Source organism: Macaca mulatta, chromosome 16, assembly GCF_049350105.2.
Source record: "Macaca mulatta isolate MMU2019108-1 chromosome 16, T2T-MMU8v2.0, whole genome shotgun sequence".
Taxonomy (NCBI): Eukaryota; Metazoa; Chordata; class Mammalia; order Primates; family Cercopithecidae; genus Macaca; species Macaca mulatta.
The window spans coordinates 39,326,340-39,353,303 of record NC_133421.1 but is presented as its reverse complement, the minus strand read 5'-3'; the positions used below and the strand labels follow the sequence as shown (position 1 = coordinate 39,353,303).

General features: G+C 54.8%; 2 protein-coding genes across 9 annotated transcripts in view; one reads left to right on the top strand and one right to left on the bottom strand.

Moving 5' to 3' along the window:
* The window catches only part of LOC106993942 (galectin-9B), an 18,030-nt gene extending 7,621 nt beyond the window's left edge, over positions 1 to 10,409 (top strand). The window contains exons 3-11 of one of the 8 annotated variants that reach the window (XM_077970738.1): positions 1,389 to 1,590; positions 3,037 to 3,147; positions 4,321 to 4,416; positions 6,103 to 6,138; positions 6,654 to 6,704; positions 7,339 to 7,380; positions 7,836 to 7,924; positions 8,164 to 8,238; positions 9,690 to 10,409. In XM_077970738.1, coding sequence (XP_077826864.1) covers positions 1,389 to 1,590; positions 3,037 to 3,147; positions 4,321 to 4,416; positions 6,103 to 6,138; positions 6,654 to 6,704; positions 7,339 to 7,380; positions 7,836 to 7,924; positions 8,164 to 8,238; positions 9,690 to 9,768 — 781 coding nt within the window. In that variant the 3' untranslated portion in view covers positions 9,769 to 10,409. Of the gene's footprint in view, positions 1 to 1,388; positions 1,591 to 3,036; positions 3,148 to 4,320; positions 4,417 to 6,102; positions 6,139 to 6,653; positions 6,717 to 7,338; positions 7,381 to 7,835; positions 7,925 to 8,075; positions 8,239 to 9,689 lie in introns of all 8 variants that reach the window. The other 7 variants (XM_028836178.2, XM_077970737.1, XM_077970735.1 and 4 more) reach the window with 7 other exon arrangements.
* Positions 10,410 to 26,964, bottom strand: LOC717302 (nitric oxide synthase, inducible-like). Its single transcript, XM_077969664.1, is given in 16 exon segments — positions 10,410 to 12,474; positions 13,999 to 14,193; positions 15,145 to 15,199; positions 15,201 to 15,288; positions 15,731 to 15,864; positions 16,272 to 16,361; positions 17,906 to 18,111; positions 19,082 to 19,221; positions 20,626 to 20,792; positions 21,899 to 22,015; positions 22,678 to 22,808; positions 23,258 to 23,357; positions 23,359 to 23,430; positions 23,811 to 23,860; positions 24,852 to 24,961; positions 26,940 to 26,964. Coding segments are annotated over 16 exon segments (1,968 nt in total). The 3' UTR covers positions 10,410 to 12,186.

The following is a 26,964-nucleotide window of genomic DNA, read 5'->3' as shown; positions in this document are numbered from 1 at the left end:
AGGCTCTAGACCCTCACGCAGGCCTCGCTGACCCCTGCCGAGGAACCCCGACCAGGGGGCACAGGGGTGTGCAGCTCTCTCCTGTCTTGGTGGGACACCACGGGTGGCTGCCTGCTGAAGTCTGCGGGGCCCACAGAAGAGCCTCTGGTCTCATGGCTCGCTCTCCGAGGTCCCAGGGGACCTCTCCTTAAGACCTTCTGGGCCTCACAGATCCCAGTTCAACCTCAGCTCGGCCACCTAGATTCTTGGTGACCTCCTCTGCCATTGCCATGCTGCTGTGGGACTTCTCTGAGAGCCTGCAGTGCCCCCAGGAGATGCCAAGGGCAGGGAGACCCCGATCCCCATGAACCCTGCAACGAGGGGAATCAGGACCATACCTCTGATCTTCCACCCCTTCCTCTCTCCCTCTCCCTCCGCCTCCCCCACCTCCCAGCACCAGGAGGGCTTCCCACTCCCATCCTGTGGAACAGACAGATCCTACCTCAGAGGGCGCTCTCCTCTCAGGAGCTTTCTGCCTCTCCCTTCCTTGGGGCAGGAATTTCCAAAGGACTACAGGGGTGAAGCTGAAGGACTCCAAAGGAAAAATACATGCAGAGATATTTCTAATGCAATCTTCTCCATTTATTCATTTAATTAATTAATTGTTTTCTTTTGAGACAAGGACTCTTTTCTTTCACCCAGGCTGGAGTGCAGTGGTACGATCATAGCTCACTGCAGCCTCGAATTCCTGGGCTCAAGAGATCCTCGCATCTCAGCGCCCCAAGCAGCTGGGACTATAGGCATGCATCATGATGCCTAGCTAATTTTATATATATATATTTTATATATTTTTTTTTAAGTAGAGATGAGATCTCACTCTGTTGCTCAGGCTGGTCTTCCACTCCTGGGCTCAAGTGATCTGCCTGCCTCAGCCTCCCAAAGTGTGGTGATTACAGGCGTAAGCCACTGCGCCCGGACCCAATTTCACATGCTCTTTACATTTGTTCTCTTCTTTTCCACTTAGTCAGGCAAGTGCTGGCCTCCAACAAGTGTCCACTGGCACGGAAGGCTGTCTCTTCTAGGAGTGCTTAACAACTTCCATCTTTGGTACCAATTGGTAATCACTTTCCAAGACCTATGCTTCTTGTTTGCTCATGCCAGCACTTTTCCTTAGCCATTTTCTACTTATTTTTAGAAAATCATGCTGTAAAGGCAAAATGCAATAATTGCACAAAAACACATTGGATCCAAATTAGAGAAACAAAAAGGATGCCAACCAACCAGTCTCTGCCAGGCAGGTTCTATGCAAGATCCCAGACAAACGCAGGGCAGAGGCGCCGAGGCCCTCCTGTGCCTATCACTGGCAATAAACCATGCCACAGAAGACTATTTGCTTTCCCTGGGCCTAGGTTTGCTGTGAACTTTCAGACCGGCTTCAGTGGAAACGACATTGCCTTCCACTTCAACCCTCGGTTTGAAGACGGAGGGTACGTGGTGTGCAACACGAGGCAGAAAAGAAGATGGGGGCCTGAGGAGAGGAAGATGCACATGCCCCTCCAGAAGGGGATGCCCTTTGACCTCTGCTTCCTGGTGCAGAGCTCGGATTTCAAGGTGAGCAGGAATCCCCTCCCCACCTCTCACCCACAGGACTCCCAGCCCTATCAGGTGAATGACCTTTAAGTAATCACTTTGACATTCAGCCAGAGTGACACCATTACACAGATAACAAGACCATTTCCTTGTAAGGTGTTACCCATGGCTGCATAGTCTCCTTCTGCACCTTCACCTGAATCTACAGGTGCGCCTGCTGCTTCTTTTACTCTGAAAATAAGAACTAGGGGAGTCATCACGTTGCTGTTTGGTGTTGTGTGTCTTTGAATTCCAAGCTCATTCCATTCCTCTGCTGTCACCATTCCTCCTCTCCAGATCCCTGGTAACATTTATTTTTCAGCGACATTGTTCCAGCCTTTATCCAGGGTCTATTAAGGGTATAGTTTTGTAAGCACATTGCAAATTACCTTTGCAAGCAGAGTAGGTCTCTGGGCTTGAGAAGCTGGTGGGTCAGTCAGTCTGAGTATGCTTATCTGAGATAAGGATGTTCCCATCCACTCAGTATGCAACCCGAGGTCACTTCTCCTCTGTTCCCCATGAGTATTTTATGCATATTTAAATAATACCCCTGCAGTCATAAAAAGGAATGAGATCATGTCCTTTGCAGGAACATGGAAGGAGCTGGAAGCCATTGCAGGAGCAGAAAACCAAACACCGCATGTTCTCACTGATAAGTAGGAGCTGAATGACGAGAACACATGGACACAACGGGGGAAACAACACACACTGGGGCCTGGTCAGGGAAGGAGAGCATCAGGAAGATTAGCTAATGGATGCTGGGCTTGATACCTAGGTGATGGGTTGATCTGTGCAGCAAACCACCATGGCACCCGTTTACCTAGTTAGCAAACCTGCATATCCTATACTCGTACCCTGGAACTTAAAATAAAAGTTGAAGGGGCTGGGCATGGCAGCTCACCCCTATGATCCAAGCACTTTGGGAGCCTGAGGAGGATGGATCACTTGAGGTCAGGAGTTCAAGACCATCCTGGCCAACATGGTGAAACCCTGTCTCTACTAAAAATACAAAAATTAGCTGGGCATGGTGGTGGGCGCCTGTAATCCCAGCTACTCGGGAGGCTGAGGCAGGAGAATTACTTGAACCACTGCACTCCAGCCTGGGTGACAGAGTGACATTCTGTCTCAAAAAAAAAAAAGAAAAAGTTGAAGGATAAATAAATAATAAATAAATGAAGCCCCAGGTGAACTAAGACTAGAAAGACAAACCTACTGCAGTAAATGACCAGAAGAACGAAAACCCAACCACTGGAGCCCAGTAGAGACTCGGGTTGATGCCCTTCGGGTCACACACGTTCCTGTAACTGGCCCCACAGTGAGGCCCAGACTCAGGTCTTCATTTTCTAGAAGGAGGGTCCAGGAATGCAGGGGGGGGTCCCCATCCCGGTCTGGGGCGCCTGCCCCGGAACACGTGCTCTCCTGTGGCAGGTGATGGTGAACGGGAGCCTCTTCGTGCAGTACTTCCACCGCGTGCCCTTCCACCGTGTGGACACCATCTCCGTCAATGGCGCTGTGCAGCTGTCCTACATCAGCTTCCAGGTCAGACTGTCCACCTGTACCGGTCCCCGGGGCTGGGATGCAAGGCCCACGTAGCTGTGCCTAGGCCCTGCTGGGTGGACCCAAGCCAGTCTCCTACCCAGGTGACTCTGGGGACAACCTCTGCTTCCCTGTCCCAGTGCCTGCCCGCCCCTTCTCCTCTGTCACTCTGCCCCTCCTTCTGTGTCACTGTCTCTGTCCAGAACATCTGCCTTGGTCTCCCAGGCTCCTCGGCTGCCCCTTTCTCTTCATCCCTCAATTTCCATCCTGGTTAGGAGGCCATGTTGTTCTAGAAAGAGCCCAGGCTCAGGAACCAAACTGAATCCAGTTCAGATTCCCAGCTCTGCCATTCATCCTCTGTGGGATCTTAGACAAGCGACTTTGCCTCTCTCAGCCTCGGTTTCCTCATCTGTAGAATGAGCATGGTCATTGCCTGCCCCCCGTGGGTGGTTGTGTGGTTCAGTGAGGAGACAGATATCAGAGGTCACACAATGGCCCCCTGGGCCCACACCAGGGTCTGTTTGACCTCTGTGTTTTAAAGACTTTGAATGTGTTGCCAACATCTGAAAGGTCAGGAGAGCCGGGTACCGTGGTGGAGGTCTGCAATCCTGGCTACCCAAGAGGCTGAGGCGGGAAAATCGCTTGAGCCCAGGAATTAGTTCTGCCTGGGCAACACAGCAAGACCCCATCTCTAAAAACTTCTAGTTTGAATAACAAAATAAAATAAATAAAACTAAAGAAGGTCAGGAGATACCAATACCACATGAAAAACGGGAAGATGAGGGTATGCTGGGCCCACATTCCCACAGGGCACCAGCAGCTGGATGGGAGCTGCTGTTACCCTTTTGGCATTCAAGGGAGCTCCCTGAGATGAGCGAAGTGTGCACTAGGCCCTCAGCAAATCTGGGCTCCTCACCCTTTGGTCTTCATCTCTCATTCCCTCCTTCCCTGACTCTCTCCCCTGCAGGTGGGAGGGAAGAGCTGGAGGGAGACTGCCTCCCTGTGCTGCTCACCGGAGCCTGGCCCTTTCCCCTCCCGCCTCGGCATGGCCCTAACCCCCTTGCCGCATCCCCCTGCCTGCCTGGTCTCTCCCTCTTGCCCCTGCCTCTGCCTTTCAGCTTCTCCTTGGCTCTATTAATGCTTTTCCTCACCAGCCGGTGCCTTTTGTTTTAACAGAACCCCCGCACAGTCCCTGTTCAGCCCGCCTTCTCCATGGTGCCGTTCTCCCAGCCTGTCTGTTTCCCACCCAGGCCCAGGGGGCGCAGACAAAAAGTGAGTTCAACACAGAGGCCCTGGGTGGCTGAGCAGACAGCAGGAAGGACCGAGGGTCTGAGAGGCCGGCCCCAGCCAGCAGGACACCAGGGCCTACAGGCACCATCGTGCCCACTCAAGAGTTCCCTGTCTCTGTCCGCTGGGCACCCAGAGCTGGGGCCCTGGGAGTCACCCTGGATTCTTCACTCCCCCTTCTTTATGTCTCTCCAAGGCACCAATGTATCTCCCTCCCAAAGTCACCAACGTGGCCCAGGCCTCTGGGATTCCTCACCATGACGACAGGGGTCCAGTTCCCCACCCCCCACACCCAACCACTGCTGCAATGACCTTCTTATAAGCAAATCTGATCACACCCTCTCCCTGCTTAAAAATCTTAACAGCCCCAAGCCCTTCAAATAAAGCCCAAATTCCCCAGCAGGGCATACAGATTCCTCCCGAGTCTGGCCCCAGTCAACCTCCCTGCCTCACCCCCACCCCACGAAGCTCACGCAGCCTCCACGGCTCACGCGACGCCCTCTCGGGCCACCATGCTTTTGCATATGCTGTCCCTGGTCCCGGAAGCACCCTCTGCCAACCTGCCCCCATCACACGCCTAATTGCCCTTCCATGCTCTGCCTAAGTGTCTCTCCTCTGGGAGTCCTCCCTGCCCAGAATATTGTTGGACGCTCCCGCCATGTCCCCATGGAGTCTGTACATATCTGTGCCATGCCAGTTCACAGCACCCCATTGTAACTGTGTTTGCGTGTCTGTGTCTGTCACTTCACCCCATCTCCCTATGCCCATGAGGCCTCAGAGGGCTAGGACCGTGGCTTGTTCATTTGCAGAGTGCCTGGCACTCAGTAGGGTCTCAGTGAATGAATGAATGTGGAATGTGGTTCGCACAGCCAGGAAGAATGGGATACCAGCCAGGGCAAGAACAGTCTACTGGGTGGGGCAGGATCCAGGACAAGTAGGCGAGCAGCCCTTCCTCTGGCCAATCTCAAGCAGTGGGGACTGGGAGGAGGGGCACTTGGTCTACACAGTCTTTCTATGGCCCATCACGGTACAGACAGGGCACTTGCCTCCTGCCACGTTGACTTCAGGACTGGTTGAGCCCCGGGGAACTTTTGCAGGGCAGCCCAACTTCGGCCCTGGCCTTGACCCTGGGGGTGACAGAAAGTGTGCTGGATACAGTCAGACAGAACTGGCTGCCGTTTTGGATTTGGTCCCTTCCACCTGGGTGGGCTTGGGCAAGTTGCTTTATCTTTCTGAGCCTCACTGCCTCACCAGGAACACAGGAGCTGAGGCTGCTTCCCTCATTGGAAAGCACTGAAGCCCAGGAATCAACCCACAGCAGGCCTTCAACAAATACCCCTTCTCACCTTACGGGTGAGATATGGCACTGGAAGTAACGCTCTTGGCTGTGGGAGCTACAGAAAGCAGTGAGGTCTCTATCAAACCCAGCCTCCTCTCTCTCGGGAGGAACCAATGGGGATACCCTACCCCCCAACCCCAAAGCCCTGTGCACCTGGGGGTAAAAATCTGGGGGCCACGGGCTCAGGAAGGCTTGCTTGGGAGCAAGAGGGAGGCGGGTGTGTCTGGGGAGGCATTTCTGAGCACAAGAGCCTCCCTGGAGTTCTGCCATCGTCTCTTCCCGTTCTCTGGTGCCCGCCATAACCACCGTTCTGACTCTCCTCACTCCTCCAGCCTCCCGGCGTGCGGCCCGCCAACCCGGCTCCCATTGTAAGTCTCTTGCTTTCTTTTTGGATCCTCTTCATTTTGGCTCTTCTGGGCTCATGGAGGAGGCGGGGCCAGGCATTGGGCCTCTCCCATTGGGAGTGGGGAGGGCAGAGGCCAGGCCCTTGACCGTCTGCCCGGCCTGGCGAGGTGGGGGGTTGGATGTGGTTGGCTGGCCGTGATGAAACAACCTGAGTTGCCACCCTGTGGGCAGCCACGGAAGACCGCGTCCCACATTCCCTTCTCCCACCTGCAAAGGGAGGCTAGGCTGAGAGAGGTTTCCCTGAGAGGAAAGATGGGCCAGAGCCACCAGCATCCCCATCTGTCTTCTCCAGGGTTCTAACCTTTGCCCTCCCTCATCCCCTTGAGAGAAGAAACAGCTGGACCCACCCTCTGTGGGGTCTGTGGGGCCATTGGGCTGATTACGCCCCCTGGAGGTGCCTGCCGTGTGGCGCCCTCTGGTGGGAGCTGGTGGTCTTCACATGGGAGAGCCTGGGTGAGACCTGGTTTCTTTCCTCCAGACCCAGACAGTCATCCACACCGTGCAGAGCGCCCCTGGACAGATGTTCTCTGTAAGTCTACAAGTTCTGGCCAGTTCACAGCTGCACAGTGTCCTCCTTCACCAATAACTAAACTCCCTAGAGCCCTAGAGTCAGGAAGAAAGCGGTTTAGCAAGGAGGATGGGGACATCTGGGGCTGAGTCCTTGGCTCAGGTGACATGTGGCTAAAGCTGTTCTTGGGACAGCAGAGATTCTGCAAGAAGCAGGATTTATCCAGTGGTGGAAAAGGCAGGTCCCCTAGAGACCGGGAGGGAAACTGGTCCACCTGTCACCAAGTGGGGAGTGCAGTGGCCCCAGCACCCGGATGTGAGGTTCCTGGCCCTGCATCCTACGTTCCCCGGATGTCACTCCTGATCAAAGGCTTAAGCTCTTCTCCTGCTGGTGCAAATCAGGCCGGGAGTTTAGCATTAGTGGGGCTGCCTGTGGAGAGGTTGAGGGGCAGGTGACCGTGGTGGGGTCCGGGAACACGGCAGGAAGTTCCAGGAAGGCTAACATGAAAAGGGAGGTGGATGGGAGAGTCCAAGGGCCAAAGCCTCACGAGGTCAGCCTCACAGTGGAGGCCCCTCTGGAATGCGTGGGTGCGCGTGGGTGAGTGCTCGTGCACACATGTGCTCTCCCATTGAATTTCCTGGTTTCTTTTCAACAGACTCCCGCCCTCCCACCTGTGATGTACCCCCACCCCGCCTATGTAAGTGGCTTCTCAGGGAGGGCGAAGGTTCTGTTTGTGGTGGGCAGGCTGGGGGTGAAGAGCCGCTGCAGGGGTATCCACTGGCCTTGAAAAATGAAAAGCGGTCCTTTGGTAAGCTGAAGGGCTTCAAAGCATCCCAGCGAAGTAGAAGACTGTAGAGAGGAGCTTTCAACCTTAAAACTGTCATGTCAATGTGAGCACATTGCATGGCCCTCCCTTTTCATCCCACGAGTCTTGTTGTGTTTGGCCAAAGTTCCTTTTGTGACACTAATCTAAGCCCATGAATTTGAGGAGCGCTGGAAAGTTTTCCTTTGGCTTTTACGGAACCAAGTAAAGCTATTGCGGGCTTCCTCTCAGCTGACAGCCCAGAGTCATGGGAACTGGTACAGTCCTCCCCTTCCGTGTGGCAGCTGCCCTGGCTGCCACTGGCTGCTCTGTCCCCCTTCTTCCCACAGCCAATGCCTTTTGTCACCACCATTCCGGGAGGACTGTATCCATCCAAGTCCATCATCCTGTCGGGCACTGTCCTGCCCAGTGCTCAGAGGTAAGGCAAGGGCTCCAGTGACCTCTGGGAAGAGAGAGCCCTTCAAGGTCATTCCAGCCATTCCCCTGGCTTCGGGCAGGCTGCAGATGACAGGGAGGAAATGGGGCTCAGAACTCAGAGGATAAAGCTTCAGGTGGGCCGCCCACCCCAGGTTCCACATCAACCTGTGCTCTGGGAGCCACATCGCCTTCCACCTGAACCCCCGTTTTGATGAGAACGCTGTGGTCCGCAACACCCAGATCAACAACTGTTGGGGGTCTGAGGAGCGAAGTCTGCCCCGAAAAATGCCCTTCGTCCGAGGCCAGAGCTTCTCGGTGAGGCACCGCAGTCTGGAGCTCGGAGAGGCTCCTACGGGTGCACAGGGGGAGGGGTAAAGGAGGTCTGGGGTGCCTTGAACAGGATGGGGGCTGATGCCTCTGGGATGAGGGCCCAGAAGAAGAGAAGGTGGCCAACAAATTATTATTATTATTATTATTATTATTATCATTATTATTATTATTATTATTACTATCCCACATGAAGGAAGTGTTGGGATCTGCTTTTTCAGATGAGGAAAGAAACTCACAAGTGCAGGTTACTTGCTTGCGGTCACACAGCCAGTAAGTGTCAAATCAGATCCAAGAAGGAGGTGTTTTTCATTTCTTCACTTATTCATTCAACAATGATTTTCCTGTGGCCTGCTTTGTGCAGGAAGCAGCCCGCGTGCTGGGGGCGCAGTCATGAAGCAGGCAGACCGGGTCCTGCCTCCAGGGGGTTTACAGTTTAGGTGGGGAAGGAACAAGGAAAGTAAAGCATGGACAGATTGTCACAGATAACGACAGTGCCACGCACAAAGCAAAACAGAGCGATGAGATAGAGCGAGCCTGGGAGGGGCAGCGAGGGCCAACGTGCAGAGGCACGGGTGTGGCCTGTCCAGGAACAGCAGGCAGGCGTGTCCGCCCTGACTACACATTCAAACCACCCAGGGAGCTTACAAAGGAAATATCAGCGCTGGGGCCCCAGCCCAGGCCAGCGAGGCGGTCAGCTGGGCATTCGCATTTTAAAAATATGCCTTAAGTGATTATACTCTGCAATCAGGGTTGAAAACGGCTGATGTAGGGCTTTGCAGCCACGGAAAGGAGCTTGGATTTTAACACAGTGAAAAGCCACAAAGGAGTGTTTCAAGCCAGGGAGCAACATTCTTTGATTTGTGGACAGCTGTGTGACCTCGGGCAAGTGACTTAACTACTCTGTGCTTCAGTTTCCTCATCTGCAAAACGGAGCTAAAAATCATGAATTTCCTAGAGTTGTAAGAATGGAATGAGACAGTATCTGTAGCATGCGTAGGGCAGTGCCTGGCACATGGCGTGTGTGATAGGAGTGTTAGCTATTGCGAAGGGAAGGAGGTTTTAACATTTGTACGCTGACTGCCTCATGGAGAAGGCATTGGGGTGGAAAAGACCAGTTAGGAGGCTGATGCTGCAGGAGCCCAGGCCCGGAGCACTCCTGTGTGCTGGGCCCGAGGGATGCAGACAGCACAGGCCAGTTCTCCCGTCCCTGATGGGGTGGGAACAGTATTATAGGCCAGGGAACAGTACAAGGGAAGGAGCACGCACAGCCTGTTTAGTGAAGCGTCGTCACTCAGTGGGGATGGAGCGCAGGTGAGGGGCTTATTAACGTCTGAGGAGGGAAGGAGGGAGGGAGGGAAGGAGGGAGGGAGACAGGGGGCTGCAGTGTGAGTGGAGGACTTCCCAAGTGTAGTGCAAACGGCATGATCTCTGCACAGGTGTGGATCTTGTGTGACACGCACTGCCTCAAGGTGGCCGTGGATGGTCAGCACCTGTTTGAATATTACCATCGCCTGAGGAACCTGCCCGCCATCAACAAACTGGAAGTGGGGGGCGACATCCAGCTGACCCACGTGCAGACATAGGCGGCTCCCTGGCCCTGGGGCCGGGGCTGGGGTGGGGGGCTGTCTGGGTCTTCTCATCATCCTCACGTCCCAGGCCCAGCCTTTCCAACACTGCCTGGGATCTGGGCTTTAATGCAGAGGCCATGTCCTCGTCTGGTCCTGCTTCTGGCTACGGCCACCCTGGAACGGAGAAGGCAGCTGACCGGGATTGCCTTCCTCAGCCGCGGCAGCACCTGGGGCTCCAGCTGCCCAAATCCTACCATCCCAGGAGGCGGGCACAGCCAGGGAGAGGGAGGAGTGGGCAGTGAAGATGAAGGCCCATGCTCAGTCCCCTCCCATCCCCCACGCGGCTCCACCCCAGTCCCAAGCCACCAGCTGTCTACTCCTGGTGGGAGGTGGCCTCCTCAGCCCCTCCTCTCTGACCTTTAACCTCACTGTCACCTTGCACCCTGCACCAACCCTTCACCCCCTCCTGGAAAGCAGGCCTGATGGCATCCCACTGGCCTCCACCAACTGACCAGAGTGTTCTCTTCAGGGGACTGGCTCCTTTCCCAGTGTCCTTAAAATAAAGAAATGAAAATGCTTGTTGGCACATTTATGTGGGTTGACCGTGGCTTCTTTAATTCATTTGGAGACATTTTGGAGTCTGTGGAATCGGGCAGGGGTGCTGCTGAGAGGAGTGGGACGGGAGAGCATGGACTCCCTTTGGGCAGGGGGTCCTGACCTCCCACCTCCTCCCAGAGGGTCCCTCGCAAATCCCACGAGGGTGTTGGAGAAAGTAGGCTGGGGCTCCAGACTTTTAGGCAGGAGTCTCGGACACAGGAAAGGCGGTAACGAGGGACCCCAGGAAACAGCCCCATGCTTCCGAGATTGGGGAGGGGCTGGGGCAGAGCCTATGAGGGCCACAGCAGGGCCAGAGCTGGCTCCTCAGACCTGGCATCCCAGTGGGAGGAGATGGCTTGGGGGAAGGGTGTTAGGAGAAGCCAACCCAAAGCACCGTCTGGGTGTGTGTTCCACTGTGGGTCTCCCTGGCATTAGGGGTTAGGGCTTGCGTGGGAAAAGTGGTTCTGTGTCCATGTGTGGGGTTCTGTCAGCCACTGGGCCACCGCCAGGCAGCCCAGCTCTGCGTCCACGTGATGCCAACACATCCTGCTCAGCCCAGCAAGAATCCAGTTCCTCAGGCCCCAGCGTAGTCCTCAGAGCAGTGGCACCAGCAGCACCCAGGAGCTTGTTGGAAACGCAGCATCCTGCACCCCGCCCAGCCTGCGAGATCAGAGTCTCCGTTTTCACAGGACTCCAGACGAGGCGCGCACATTAAAGCTGGGAAGCCCTGGTCCGGAGTGGACTCCTGGCCGTGTTGCTGAGATGCACGGCTGTCACGCAGGGCACGTCTGGAGCCTGAAGTTGGCACTGCACCTTCTCCTGCCACCTGAGACGCTGCTGCTAGAAGGAGGAGGGGAGAGGGAGGGTCCCGGGCGAGGGCGCCCCGGAGGCACAGGCCAAACCCCAGCTGGGAGCCACACGTTGCCAGGACCCCAGCAGCCACCGCTGAGCTCCTTCCTTGGTTCTGACCAGGAGAGGGAAATGGGCCCAGTCTCTTGAGAAGCTTTCCCTGGCTGTCTCCAAACCCAGGAGGGTCCCTAGTCCCTCAGGCGAGAATGCTGTGACCCACACTTGCCTCAATACCCTGCCTTCCCAGGGGCCACATCCGTACTGGCCAAAGTTGCATGAGACAGATGGCCCCAGAGCAAAACGCTTTCTAAGACAGTGTCCAAAAAGAATCTCAAGACCTTCCCTGAAGCTCTGGCCTCACACGAGATTCCCACTCTCACCAGACCCCATGTCAGATTCTTTGTGTGGGAGACAGGCCTGTGCCCTCCACCCTACCACAGGTCTTTGGACCAGCACGAAGCTCCATCTGCTGCTGTCACACCTGGCAGCCATTTCAGAGGAGCCATGGCCTGCCTGGGGTGTCCCTCTGTGGGGGATCTATCCAGGCTGTGACACCCACCAGCTCCCCACTCTATATAACTCAGGGCCACGTTCCCTACAAAACATCCCACCCCACACACACACATACAGTGTGATTAAAGTAAAATTCCATCATATAAATATCTCCATCAAGGAACCATACAGGGAAGGCCCAAGTAGCCGTTGGGAACAGACTAGGGTGTTAGTTTTTTAAACAGAGGCATAAATAATTGTACCCAAGGCAGTTAAACACACAGTGGCACAACAGCACCTCCTGGTGGTCACTTGAAGTGGTGCACTCAGCAGCGGGTTCCATCTTTCACCCACTTGCCAGGTCTAGCATTGAAGATTTCGTCTCCAAGGGACCAGGGAGGCCCCAGCTTGAGAGAGGAGGCTCCGATCAATCCAGGGTGCTACTTGGTAGGAGGTCAAGTAAAGGGCTTGATGGGGAACGAGATGAGAAATAAGACATGACGCTGGGGGATATCACTTTCCTCCATCTCCCCAGGCCCTGTGACCTCAGATAATGCAGAGCTGGCTCCTTGGTTAAGTTCTGTGCCGGCAGTTTTAACCCCTCCTGTGGGCCGTCAGAGGGCTGACATCTGCAGGCTCCAGGGCTGCGCTGCCGCCTTGTCCGCTTGTAGGTAAATACAGCACCAAAGGTATCTTCATGAAAGCACTTCTGGCTCTTTTAGGTGGAAACAGAGACCAACGTGTCAAGTCCAGGCTGGGATGAGCCCCTGGGGCTGCCCAGCTTCCCTGTCACATGGACCTTCATGAGCCATCTGTCTTCCCAACTGTCATACTTAGATTGTGCTGGAATCTGGTTTAGAGCCTAACCCCGCTCAGCACCTGCTCTGGAGCGGGCCCTCTAACCATCTCCAAAGCTTTACTTGGCATTCCCATGTCCTGCCCAGCGCTCACCCCCCACCCAAGAAGTGTGAACTCCAGGAAGTGTGAGCTCTGAGATAAATACGTTTGGGAAACGCTATGTCCTTGCTTTGCTCCGAGCCTTGAAGGGTCCCGACGCACAGCAGCAGGTTGAAGCCTCCCAGAAGCCTTGTAGTAAAGCAACGTGCTTGCCTTGGCTTAACTAAGCCTGTCCCAGGCTATTGGACCTTGGAACTTTTTGATGCCAAATATCTACTGACCCATTCAACCCATTTGGGGAAATGCCTGTTATCTCCTCACTGTCCTTCCAACACGCCAGCTTAACTCCTACCCCTGGGCCTTTGTACCTGCTGCCCCCTCCAGAACAGCCCCGAGTGTTTCCTTCAGTGTCCACGGGGCTCCTACTCGCTATCTCGGGTTTATTCTCAGACGCCGCCTTCCAGCTCTGCCTTCCCTGACCACCCTATTTACAATTACACTCCCCAGCGTTTCCTGGGCTGTTTCCTGCTGTTTTTCTCTGAAGCACTACACCTTTTCCTTGTTTGGGTTTGTCAGCCCCAGAAGAATGTAAAGAATTTTTGCCTGTTTCATTTACTGCTCTATCCCTGCCACATAGTAGGTGCTCAATAAACGTTCAGTTGAACATATGAATGTGTCTTAGGGAGAGTATGGAAGTGACAGTCACAGGCTTTGGAACCACAGAGAGGCAGACTGAACTCTAGGCTCTCACTGCTGTGGACCCCGTAGGCCTCCTTCCCTCTGTAAAACAGGGTGCTTCCCTCATAAAGTCCTCGGCAGGACTGAATGAAATGTCACATGAAAATCCCTGGCAAGCAGTATGCCCCGTGGAAACCCTTGATAAATATCACTATTATCTTCATCAGTGAAATGCAAGCCCTTGCTGCCGCGGGGATGAGGGTGAGCAGACGCCGGCCTGGGTGTGAATAAGAAGTGTGAGGTTCACAGGAGGCTGACGGGGGGCAGCCTTGCTCTCCCCTGTGCTCACAGCCTTGCTTTGGCCACACAGATACTTTCTGAAAGGGGGTTTGGGGAGAGGCCAAGGAGACTCTCCTGCCCCCATTCCACAGACGGCAAAATGGAACCCATTCTCCTGACTTCCCAAAGCTGCGACCAGTCCGGGATGTGCAGCGGGGCCTTCTGACAGCCCACCCAGCTCAGATCTCAGCCACTGCTAAGATTCTCTTGGGGTCCAGAACTTTTCTAGGCCTGACTGCCCTGGGTCTACCGGCCACCCCTGGTCCTGGCTCCAATGGCCTGTGCCCTTGGCCAGGACCCTCAGCCCACACACCCCCTATTAAACCTTGAGCTGAAAGAAATAGTCCTTGATCTGCTCCTCACTCAAGTTCAGCTTGGCAGCCACCAGCTGCTTCAGGGTGTGGGCCACATCCCAGGCCATGCGCACATCCCCACAAACATAGAGGTGGCCCGGCTCCTCATGGAGCACACGGAGCACCTCACTGGCCAGCTGCTGCCGCAGGCTGTCCTAAACATAGACCTGAAACCAGAGGAAGTGGTGGGTCCAGTCCCCAGCTGCTGGGGACAAGGCTTGCAGACAGGCCTGCTGGCCTCAGGGAGGCGGGGAGAGGGCACTCAGGGCTGTGGAGTGAGTCCCCTCCCAGCCAGGACCTTGCACGGGGCCAGGCTCAGGATGAGGAGGAGCACAGATGCCCAGGGGGCTGGGCTGGGAGTAGAGAGATAAATGCTGGACACAGTGCTGCCCTTAAGGGGCTGACCATCCAGTAGGGCTCCCAGACTGTCTCTGAATTTCCTTCAAAGAGGCATTAATAAAGGCAGTCCCCCTGCCCAGGGCTCTGCCTACACCCTGGAAAAGGGAGCCTCTCAATACAGATTGTCCATCAGGTCCCTGCAGGGTACAGATCCTGGGCTCCCCAGTGAGAAGATCCAGGAGTCAGTCGGGAACTCTCTGCTCTGGCTCCACACAGGATGCCCACTGGCCCCAGCACTGGGCACAGAGCACTGGGCCCGGGAAGTGCCCTGATGGGACAGATGTGTGAGGGCTGAGAGTCTATTCTGACTACCCCAGGCTCAGGGGGCAACGCGGCCTGGGGGCAGCAGAGCCCGTCTGAGGGCCATGGTGGAAGCATCCGCCGCCCTCCAGCCTTGCTGGGTTTGAGCGTAGCCAACCTGGACCACCTCTCCGCAGGCAGTCGCGTGTCCCAGGGGGCCTGCTGACCACCTTCAGCAGGCTGAGCTGTGGGCTTAACCCGCGTGTGACCTAGGTTAGTCCTGAACCTCTCCGGCCTTGTCGCTTCTACTGGAAGAGAGAGCATAATGCTCTTCACAGCATCACTCTGATGGTTGTGAACTACCCGCACTTCAGAGCTCAGGAGCTCAAGGCTCAGGGAGGCGAGGGGCCTGTGGGGACCCAGGGCTCACCCTGGAGCCTGTGTGTGTAACGCTTCACCTGCTTCGAGGCTGCATTTACCTTGGGCTTGCCAGGCAGGCGGGAGTAGGCTGTGTGCACCGCATGCAGCACCCCTTCTGGGCAATCTCCAGCATCTCCTCGCGGGAGAGTGGTCCTCATCTGGGCGGCGGCACCGGAACACCAGGGTCATGCGGCCTCCCCGCACTCCCGCAGGAGTCCCGGGCTGTTGTTATCATGTCGGCCACCAGAGGGCGACACGGCTCCAAGCCGAACTGGAATTCGCGCTTCACTCCACAAGTATCCCAGCTAGTTAACAGCATTGTCCCCACTTTACAGACGAGGAAACTGAGGCCCAGGGCATTCCGATCACTCATCCATAGTCACAAAACTCAAAGCACAGATGCAGGATTCCCTCAGCCCATCGGAGGTCAAAAGCAGGGACTTTCCCGTTACTTCCACTCCCGGGAGAAGGAGCCGCGGCTGCAATGCCTGAGACGGGAAGGCGGCCATTCTAACCCACAGAGGCCTGCACAGGGAGACAAACTTGGGAGTCCTTCCCTCCAGAAAGGTCCAGGAGCCGTTTGTGGGGCTGCGGTTCTGCCCCTAGGCAGGCGCTGCCCCCTGGTGGCCCTCCCACCTGGGAAGCCTCCAGCCTTATCCTTGTGCTGGGAGTCATGGAGCTGCTGCTGCCAGAAACTGCGGAAGGGGGCGATGCCTGTGCCAGGCCCGACGAGGATGCAAGGATGGGAGGGGTCCTCGGGGAGGTGGAAGCCGCGGGTGCTGAAGAGGACAGGAGAAGAGGGGGCCAGCCCTCAGACGCTCCGGGCCCACACACACACATAGGATGGCTGGGGAGCTGGGCCTGTGGGGGGCGGTCGTGAGCTGGTGGAGAGGACAAGCAGCTGCTATTTGATTTCCCACGTCCTGCAGGCTGCTTCACCTCTGTCCAGCCACCAGCACCTCCCCCAGGTCCTTCTGAAAAAGGGCCAAGCTCACTGGACTCTGGGCCCCTCCATCACTGCTGTCATCGCTGTCCCTGCTAGAGACAGCCACAGCGGTGTGACCCCAGTGTCTTCTTTATGGGCCAAGGGACCCTGAGCAGCACCTAAACCCCAGATCTCCCCCTTTCCTCCCGGAACCCCAGGGATCGGCGGCCCCACAGGGGACAGAGCGGAAGCGGTGCTTACTTCCGCAGAAAGCAGGGCACTGGGTCTCGGGGCTTCAGTCTGTTGAGCCATGTGCTGCAGACGCCGTGGTGCAGGGAACCCTGGCCATCCGCAACGATAACACAAAGTGACCAACGTCCCCCACTGCCCATGCGCAAACTGTACCAGCTGCTCCGCCCACACCACGGCCTCCTTGGACGCCCCCACTCAGGCACTCTCAGGACTCAATGAGCGGCTGTTTGTCCTCCTGGTTCTGAGCGCCACCCTCTGAGAGCACAGAGCTGAGGAAGGTTGAAAGGGACTTAGAGAGGCTGCAAGCTGCTCCTTCTGCCAATGCGGAAACCGAGTCCCGGAGAGGAAAAGTGACTTGGACAAGGTCACTCAGGTCGTGGTGGAATCAGGTGGACAGCTCAGGTTTCCTGACTCCTACTCCAGTGCTCCTTCCAAAGACTTTCTCCAGGAACACCCGCAGCTCACCTCTGAGCTCCACTGACAGCAGCATGAAGTGACCCCTCGGGGTGGCCACTGCTGTGTGCGCTCATGAGCGTGGCCCTTGCTGGCAGCAACCCTGGGTGGTGGATGAGCTCCGTGCATTTCAGCCTGCTCTGGGCCTCGCTTTCCTCCTCAGTGGCCCCTCCTGGGTTTGTAGAAACCCAGGAGGTTTCTCTGGGTTCTGTTCCCCTTACAGTGGCCCAGCACTTGAAGGAGGCCTCCCACCAACTGCAGAGGTCCCCCTGGTTTTCCTCGGGATTGAATCTTGCTCTCACAGGACATGTCGGCCTCTCCTCTCCTGGTCTGAGTGGGTGTTCTCTAGCAGGGCAAACAGTCTCTGGCCAGTTTTTATAAACCATGTTCTTGCTTCCTAGAGGACAGAGGACTCAGAAGTGTGGGCAGCTCCCAGCTTTGCCAACCCAGGCAACTCTCAGTTACAGAGGGCAGGGCAGGGGGCAGAGGCCAGTGGTGGAGCCGAGACCACCTGGATGAGATGTTTGCCTCCCCCTCTATGGCAGCATCACCCCCCCTTCGCTGCCCTCTGTGACCCTGACCTTTCTTCTTGGCTTCTGCACAATGAGAATCATCTAATTATTCCTAAACCCATCTCTCCACTGCTGCCTCTAGATGCTCCCTGAGGGCAGGGCTGATGTCTGTTGTATTTCCACACCTGCCCCAGTGCCGGGCATGAGGAGGTGTGAAATAAACCATCACTGAATGAGCTCAGTGAGGGAATGAACAATCAATACAGAATCTCCCCTGCGTTCAGGCTGCACGATCAGGAAGACTGAGGACCACTGGGCTCTCACCAAGGGTTGGGTGCTCTCCACGTCTGATCTCATTAAATTGTCCCGAGTAGTGGGACAGTGGAGTGGTAGAGGACTTGGACTCAGCAGTTGGACTACCCAGGTCCGAATCTCAGCTCTCCACTTACTAACAGTGTGACTTTCTGTGCCACCTGTAAAATGCACACAGTGCCTACCCCACATGGTAACTGATCATATATGCACAAAAGGCTTGGTTTAGTGCCTGGGTCCTAGAGATCTCTCCCACACACCTATTACTGTTGACAACTCCGGGCTGTGGGTGTTCCCTCCCTCCTTGAACTGATGAGGGAGCTGAAGCTGAGTGGCTGCTCCAGAGCCTCTGCCCCGGGCTCTCCTCGGGTGTGGGACATGAGCACGGCCACAGTCAGGTGGATCTCCGTGGGCATGTGATCCCGGGAGGAGCTGATGGAGTAGAACCTGGGCTTCAGAATGGGGAGCTGGGAGACCAGGAAGCCAGCAGACACCCGCAGGGAGGGGAACTCCTCCAGCACCTCCAGGAACGTGGGGCTGTTGGTGAACTTCCACTTGCTGTACTCTGAGGGCTGAAAGCCAAGGGTGATGTGAGTGACTCGGGGCGCCTGCCCCATTTTGGGGGAAAGGCTGTCACAACCCAGTATTCATTCACTCACTCAACAAACAAGTCCATGTGCCAGGCACTGTCCAGGGTGCTGAGACTACCAAGCTTGCGAAGAAATAGTTCCTGTCCTGGTGAAACTCAGTCCAGTACATTTATCTAACTTGTGTTACCTCCACTCTCAGCAACTCATGGGGAGGGGTCAAATATGTAATGTAATTTATTTGGGGCAAGGCTATGGAACCAATCAGACCTGGGTTCAAATCTTTGCTGGATGCTCTCACTAGCTATGGAATCTCATCCCAATTACTTACCTTTTGTGAAACAAGGATAGTATTGCCTACCTCGTGGGGATGTTATGGGAATTAAACCAGAAAACATGTACCAAGTTAGTACAATGCAGCCACAAAATAATGGTGATGGAGGTAGTTGGAATCAAGATAATTAGCTATAATGATGATGATAATAATGACAAGCAGTGCCTTTTGCAAAGACCTGGAACCAGATAGTTACAGGAGAGTTAATGCATTCTCTCATTAACTTATTAATTCAGCTGTCCGTCTGTCACTCTGTTCATAATGCCCATTTATCCATTCATCCACACCATCCATCCCCCAATACATCTTAAGTGACAACTTTATTCCAGTTTTGGGGAAAGCAAAGACAGATAACGATGGCTCCCCTTTCTAGCTAATATTCAAGGCAGTGCACTCTGGCTGCATCCTGCAGACACTTGGAAAAACTCAGTTCACTCAACACAACTGTGTCCTAGACATGGGCCAGCGGATGATGCCTGGCTTCCCACCAGCCTTTGACAGGTCTCACTTTGGGAAACTGGGTGGATCCCTCTTGGAAGTTAAAGCCCAGCTCTGAGCTCCAGCCCCCCACATGCTGGGACCCCCCACATACCCCCACTGCCCACCAGCCCTGATCTTCACCTGGCACAGGGCCTCCAGCCTCTGTCTCTCAGTCGCTTCTGTGGCCACCTGGGCCAGCTTTTGGAGCAGCAGCTGGGTTGGGGGGGTGGTGATATCCAGGAAGTAGGTGAGGGCCTGGCTGAGTGAGCAGGGGGGGCAGCCTCTTGTCACTGAACCGGTAGCTGCCTGGACGGGGAAGGAAGGTGTCAGGATGGAAAAGAGGCCCCATTCGGGATTCTCAGTAGGTAGTGAGGCCCCCAGGGCAGACACCCCCTGTTCTCCAGCTGCAGGGGAAAGGAGGCTCTGAAGTCCTGGCTCTATGAGCAAAAGGCAAGAAGGAGGTGGCGCATGGAGAAAGGACTGCCAGGGAAGGCTGAACACCAGCCCCCCAAGGGGCACTAAGTTGGCGTGGTCCTGATGAACTAACCATGTCCTTCCCTGGCCCAGACCTGAACTTTAGCAAGACACCCACTGGCGATATCTACAGACTCACAGTGACTAAATCCACCAAAGACTAATGGATACCTCACAGGCCAGTTGTTCACTCAAAGAAAAGCCCATGACTACAGTCCCCTGGATGCTGTACCAGGAGGTGCTGGGTGAGCAGAAGATGAGCCCAAAGGGAAGTCCCAGGGGGCAGCATGCAGGGCAGTCACAGCACAGACCCTGGGGCCAGCAGACACGGGTTCAAACCCTGGCTCCCCACTTCCTAGGCGACTGAAGCCTCTGGGCCTTGGGTTCCCTCCGTGTGAAACAGATCTGATACCAAAACCTATCTTGCTGGGTTGGCATGAGCACTGAATCAAACCGTGCACATAATAGCTGGTGCTGTGCCTGGTACACAGATGCTTTCTAAATATTAGGTAAAAATATGAGCATGACATTATCTCCTCTGGAACAGAGGCATAATGAACCACATCCATCACCCTACAGTCACAAGGACATCTGTCTCATTGTCCCCATGTCTCAGGTTCTCTCAATTTCTCCTGGACAGTGGGGAGCACTGCCAGGCTCTGCCTCTCTGATCCCACTTTCTTTTTTATTTTTTGAGACAGAGTCTCTGTTGCCCAGGCTGGAGTGCAGTGGTGCAATCTCAGCTCAGTGTAACCTCTGCCCCCCGGCTTCAAGCAATTCTCCTGCCTCAGCCTCCCGAGGGGCAGGGATTACAGGCGTGCACCCCATGCCTGACTAATTTATTTTGTATTTTTAGTAGAGATGGGGTTTTGCCCTGTTGGCTAGGCTTGTCTCGAACTCCTAACCTCAAGTGATCCACCTGTCTCGGCCTCCCAAAGTGCTGGGATTACAAGTGTGAGCCACCATGCCTGGCTTATCCCACTTTCTGACTTTGGCCACTGTATTTAAGGGGATACACTGGCGGTGTCATTATCACTGGGGAAACTAAGGCCAGGGAGTCATGCCTTAAGGGCTGGGACTGTTTCCTCGGCTGCTTTCTCATAAGCTTTCGCGGCCCACCCTCTCAGCATGAAGGACAGGGATGGCTGTCGCTGGCAGGCCCAGGCCCAGGCCCAGCCCCTCAGCCAGGTGGGGTGGCCGGAGGATGCCACGCAGCACTGGCTCCCTGGCCCAGGGCTCACCGCTCTCATCCAGGGCCTCCAGGCGCACTGTCTGGTGGGGTGCGGGGCCGTCCACCACTCGCTCCAGGATGCCTTGGACCAGGGTGGGCTGGTTGCCTGGGCAAACCCCGAGGTGCTCACCCAGCCGTAGTTCAGGCCTTGGCCATCCCCACAAGAAAGTTCCACCAGGGGAAGGAAAATGAAGCCTCAGGTGGATTGGGCACCATGGCTCACACCTGTAATCCCAGCACTTTGGGAGGCCGAGGCGGACAGATCACCTGAGGTCAGCAGTTCAAGACCAGCCTGGTCAACAAAGTGAAACCCCTTCTGTAATAAAAATATAAAAATTAGCCGGGCGTGGAGGCGGGCGCCTGTAATCACAGCTACTCGGGAAGCTGAGGCAGGAGAATGGCTTGAGCCCAGGAGGCAGAGGTTGCAGTGAGCCAAGATCATACCACTGTACTCCAGCCTGGGCGACTGAGTGAGACTCTGTGTCCAAAAAAAAAAAAAAAAGAAGAAGAAGAAGAAGCCACCTCAGGTGACTGCAGGATTTCCTCCAGGGCTCCCTGATGGGCAGGTGAGATTCCCCAGGAAATGTGCCCTCCTTTCATTTTCCTGGCTGGTTCCACAAGCCTGGGCCACCACCCTGAGCATGCGATGAGGGATCCCCACAGGCAGGGGTGCTTGAGGGGCCCCAGGAGCTTCCCTCTGGGGAGGAGAGGGGCCCACCCCTTCCCAGCAGCCCTCTGAGCCCCCGAGTGCTTGGCCACAGCCTCTGCCTAAAGAAAGCATCCCCCTTGGAGACACGTGGACATCAGAAGAAACCTTTCCTTGTTGCCAGGACAAACCCTGTTCTTATTAGAACCAAGGCCAGTTTTCCTAATGCATGCAGGGAGGACCGCACAGATCAATGAAACCTGCAGATAATCCACAAGGCTCATTTCCCAGAGCTGGGAAATTTCCTTCCCTGCCAACACTTTTCCTGAAAGTTCTTCAGAATGAGTCAAACAGTTTAAGTCTGTCTTGCACTCTCCTTTTAGTGAAAGAGTTCAATGAGGAAGGAGAGGAAGTGGAGCAGGTGCTTAGTGTCCAAGCTGGAAAAGTGGCCGTGGTTAACCAAGAGTAGATGTAGAAGCACAGGCGGCCGCGGGTCCAGGTGAGCCCGTTCTACGATGGCATGGCTGCTGATGCCAGCAGAGGCTCCTCTCCTCTCCCTTCAAAGACTGACTTCTTCTGGTCTTTCATTCATTAGAATAAAATCGACAGAGCACCACCTGAGAAGCCCTGCACTTTCCCTTACCTGGATGGCGGACTCTGTAGATTCCCCCGAGATTTGAGCCTCATGGTGAACACGTTCTTGGCGTGCACGCTGCTGAGGGCTGCGAAGAACACAGAGACGGTCAACTGGCAAAGTGGCTCTTGAGCGTGGGTGGGAGAAGCCACCACATGTCTGAGTCAGTGACACCTGGACACTACACTTGCGGCATCCTGCTGAGGTGGCTATTGGGGGTTTCTTTCCTTTCCTTTTATTCCACTGTTTCTGAATCACAAATAAAGATCCGTGATCTGATACAGGGCAGCCGTGTTGCTTCTAGGTGTTGGGAAATTCAATTTAGGAACCTAAAAATGGAGAGTCCCAGGACATCTCCATGGCTTGGGACCCACAGGAGAGCATCGTTGACATTGGGGATATCTTAAACATGTAGAAACCTTCAGGACTATCTTAGTCAGGGCACAGGGCACAGCACCCCAGGGTGCAGAGCGGAGAGTTCACCACTACAGCCTGGAATCACCTCTGTGACGCCTTCTTCACGACCCTTGGCTGCCTTTGCGGCTGGAAGACTGGGGCTCAGACCCCAACATGGCCATAGCCTAGCAACAAGCTTCACCTCCCTGAACTGCAATTTCTCCATCTGTGCCTTTCTCCCAGGAGTGTCCAGGCTCATGAACACTCCTCTCCTTGACATAGGTCTCCTTGACCATGGGCTCAGGGCTCAAACCACAACATGAACAAGCCCTATGTCCTGAAATAAGCAGGTCCCTTTGCTGAGGTCCAAAGGCTGTGAGTCCTGCACGAGCCTGAAGTGGTGCAGGTCCCTGGTCACACTGGAGGTGTAGAGCTTGGGGATCTGAATGTGCTGTTTGCCTTGGACATCAAACATCTCATGGGCTGCCTGGAAGAAGCTAGAGCAGATGGGGGTTAATGGTTCCCTAAATGATGGGGCCAACCGAGTCACTAAAGAGCTAAGGAGACACTGAGTGGATCCAAAGTGGACCCACCACTGTGTGGTGCCTATTCCCAGGCTCTCTATGGCTGAAACACACAGTAGTTAAGAGGTGTCCTAGGTAGTCAGTGGGGGATAGACTTTAACCAGAAGCTCCCTAAGGGCATGGGGGTACCTGTGCCACCTTCTCCCCCAGAGTTGTGTGCACAGGCTGGGGGGCTGAGGGAGAGCAGCAGTGACCTGAGCCCTCAGGCCCATGGCCCTGGCCCATGTCTGGGACCACATCTACAGGACCAGGGGCAGAGGTCGTGGCACCCAGGATGCCCAGCACAGATGTCCTAGGCATGAATGCACCCTGTCATGTCCCTGCTGTGGGGCAGCTCTGGCTGGGAACTGACCTTGAAGGTTTGCACGGCCCAGCTGCAGAAGGCATCCTCCTGCCCACTGAGCTCATCCTCTTCCCCCGTCGGGGTGAGCTGAGAGGCCCCCAGGTGGGAGCTTCTGGTTGAGGTCAGGAGTAAAGGCTCAGAACTGAGGGCACTTGCTGGAGCCGAAGTCAAACACAGCATACCTGCCCCAGGACACACAGAGACTGGTGTCCCATGTAAGCAGCACCTGGCACCCAGCACCCAGCACCAACAGCCTGGAGGGCCAGCCCCAGACTCTTCCTCTCCAGCTGGAGCATGGAGCTGGACCTCCTTCTGGTCCTCTTGATCCCCCAGCCTTGTCACCAACTCCTATGACCACCTCATGCTTGGCCTGCAGACCTGTGAGAGGGACTGGGTTTCTGTGGCTTGACCCGTGATACACTCCGAGGGCAAAGCTCTGAGCCAGGATCCCTCTGTGCCTGGTCAGCTCTGAGGAGACCCCGTATGCACACCCAGTTCCATCCCCTGAATTTGGGTACACAGGGAAGGGCTAGGACGTGTAGGAGGAAGGAAGAAGCTTTACCTGAATTTGTTGGTGAGCAGTTTTAACACGAAGAGGGATTTCTTCAGTTTCTAGATAGAAAGGGAACGACAGTGTTCTCAGACCAGGATGAAAAAACAAAATAACAACCGAAAAAACACTGCTTTTTCCCTTCTTCTGGAAAACTGGCCACAGCAGGCAGGAGATGGCTCCTGGCCCACAATGAAAGTTGGTTTACATATGGGGCCACCTGGCCAAGAACCTGGTTGTCAGCTGACAAGTTTAGCTTGTCTCTCACCCCAGCTAAACTATAGCAACTCGTGTGGGCCCTGCCCCTTGGTGGGAGACCAAGAACAGCCTGGCCTCCTCCCATCCAGCCCTGGCAGAGGGGTCCTGCCTTATAGCAGGGCATCTCCAGAGGGCCTCCTAATGGGCCGTGATTCTCTTCTGGTTTGGAACCTGGTAGAAGCAACAGCAATTGGTCCTATAGTCTCTGAAATAAGGCTGGCTCTCCAGGAACCCAAGACAATCCCAGGAGGTGTGTGACCCAGCAGAACTAGCGTCAAATCCCATGGTGAGTATTACTCCCTTTTCATAATTTATTTTTTAGTTATTCCCCTTCAATTACATTTTCATTCTTCTGAGCACTGGAGAGACAGTCTCGAATTGGTGCTAATAGACCTTTAATACCTCTCTTATTGCCTGTCACTCTTTTTAAAAAACAAAGAAAGAGCAGGCCTTGGTTAGGGAATAGCATCTAACTACAATTCATTAATTTCATGTTGTTTTCATTGAATTTATATTTTGCTGGCTTTCCATTTGTGAGAGTGATACAAGTTTCCTTTAAACATGAATTCGTAAATACAAACAGGTAGGCCATTCAGAGAAATATATAAAATATGTCATAGGAAAGATGATACTCCCATATGGCAATAATTATGACAAATGACCTGAGTGACCCAGAGTGACCTGAGCACTGACTCCCAAACGCCCTCCGTAGGACGTCCTGCATCCCCCAGACCCTTTCCTGGGTCCTCCTGCACCATAACACTCCCTAGACCATCCAGACCTCAGGCCACTCACCTCTCTGTTGCCAGAGCAGTCTCCGTTCCCGAACGTGCTGGTCACCACCAACAGCAGCTGCTCCTCCTCCAGGCAGCTCAGCCCGTACTCATCCATGCAGAGAATCTGGACTGTACCCAGGTGGACACAAGCCCTCAGCTCCCAGTAGACACTCTGGGCTTCCTCCCACACCTCCCCCCGGCCGGGACTCCTGTGCTCATCTGTCTCTCCCAGTGCCCAGCACAGGCGTGGCACAGAGGAAGTGAATGGACCGATTTGAACACATCATCCTCGATTCTCCTTCCCCGCTCAAGCCCTGCAGCTAACCCATCAGCGAGTCCTGGAGACTCTGCCTCCAAAATACTGCCTATCCCATGTCCAAACGCCTCTCACCACGTCCACTGCTACTTGCAATTGTGTGTGTGTGTAGAAACATTTCCACAAAATTGGAATGAGCAGGTCACAGCGGCGCCTGGAGGGAATGGCCGGGGAAATGTGCCCTCGCCTTGCTGTTCTATCCGGGCACACCCAGCTGAGGATGGGGGACCTGCCACCACTCTCCTGGCAGTTCCGGACTCCTGGGAGCCGGCAGGGGAGGACCCAAGAGTGTTTTCAGCGACCTGGCTGACCTGGTCATCAGTCACTCCCACCTTGGCCTAGGCCTCTACATGGCACAGATCACAGCTCATTCCAACCTGGCATTACACTGGCCTGTGCCGTGTCCTCAGGGTCACATCCATCTCCCAGAAGCCGTGCAACCCTGGAAAACCCATCAACCTGTCTAACAGTCAGGTTCCTCCTCTGTGCATTAACAATGACATTGACGCCTGCTTTGCAGGGTGCTGGGAGGGTAGAGGGAGGTGTACGCTGGGGAGCTCCCCAAGGGCAAGGCCCTGCGTCACTCACTGTCAGAGCCTCAGAGCCTCAGATCCTGGCACTGGCCCAGAATGTGGCCACCATTCGGTAAGAGTTGGATTTGATCCATTAGTGCTGAAGGCAGGGGCTAGAGCTTAGACAGACCCCCTGTGTCCTGTCTTCTTTATCTGCAGCTTACACATCCTTGTCCCTTTCACATGCACCCTGCAGAGCAGGTGTTCACTGAGCTTCAACGAAATGCAGTAAGAGCAGCTAATGGATATTGAGGCCTGGATCCACTGTCAAAGTGTTTCTCAAACTGTGCTCTGTGGAACACCATGGAAAACATTTACTGTATAAGTTTGAAAATCCCAAGAGCTGGGCATGGTGGCTCATGCCTGTAATCCCAGCACTTTGGGAGGCTAAGGTGGGCAGATCATAAGGTCAGGAGATGGAGACCATCCTGGCCAAACTGATGAAACCCCATCTCTACTAAAATACAAAAATTCAAAAATTAGCCAGGCGTGGTGGCAAGCGCCTGTAGTCCCAGCTACTCCGGAGGCTGAGGCAGGACAATTGCTTGAACCCGGGAGGCAGAAGTTGCAGTGAGCCGAGATCCTGCCACTGTACTCTAGCCTAGGCTAGAGCAAAACTTCCGTCTAAAAAATAAAGAAAGAAAAGAAAATCCATGCCCACAGGTCTCTCCTTGTGTACGAGCAATCAGCTCTACCATTCAGCCCAGGTGTGTGTTTGCTGGACCATCTGGAGGAAGCTGAGGAGACATGAGCTGAAGGCAAAGGGTGAGTCCGAGGTGGGATCTTGGGACAGACATGAGAAGTTAGGCAAAAATGGGTGAAATCAAATACATTTCACCATATTAATATAATTACAGCCTTAATAACCTTAGATAACAGTTCACATTATTATTTAGTTAATAGGATTGTACCCACGTTAAATTTCTTAATTTTTTTAAGAGATAAAGTCTCACTCTGTCACACAGGCTGGAGTGCAGTGGTGCAGTCATGGCTCACCGCTTCCTGGAACTCAGGGGCTCCAGCAGTCCTGCCTCAGCCTCCTCACTAGGTGGGACCACAGGCACACGCCACCATGCCTGGCTAATTTCTTTGACTTTTCTCTAGAGCCAGGGTCCACCTGTGTTTCCCAGGCTGGTCTCAGACTTCTAGGCTCAAGTGAACCTGAACTTCCTGCCTCGACCTCTCAGATTGCTGGGATTACAGGTGTGAGCTACCACACCTGGCCTAAATTTCTTATGTGCCAT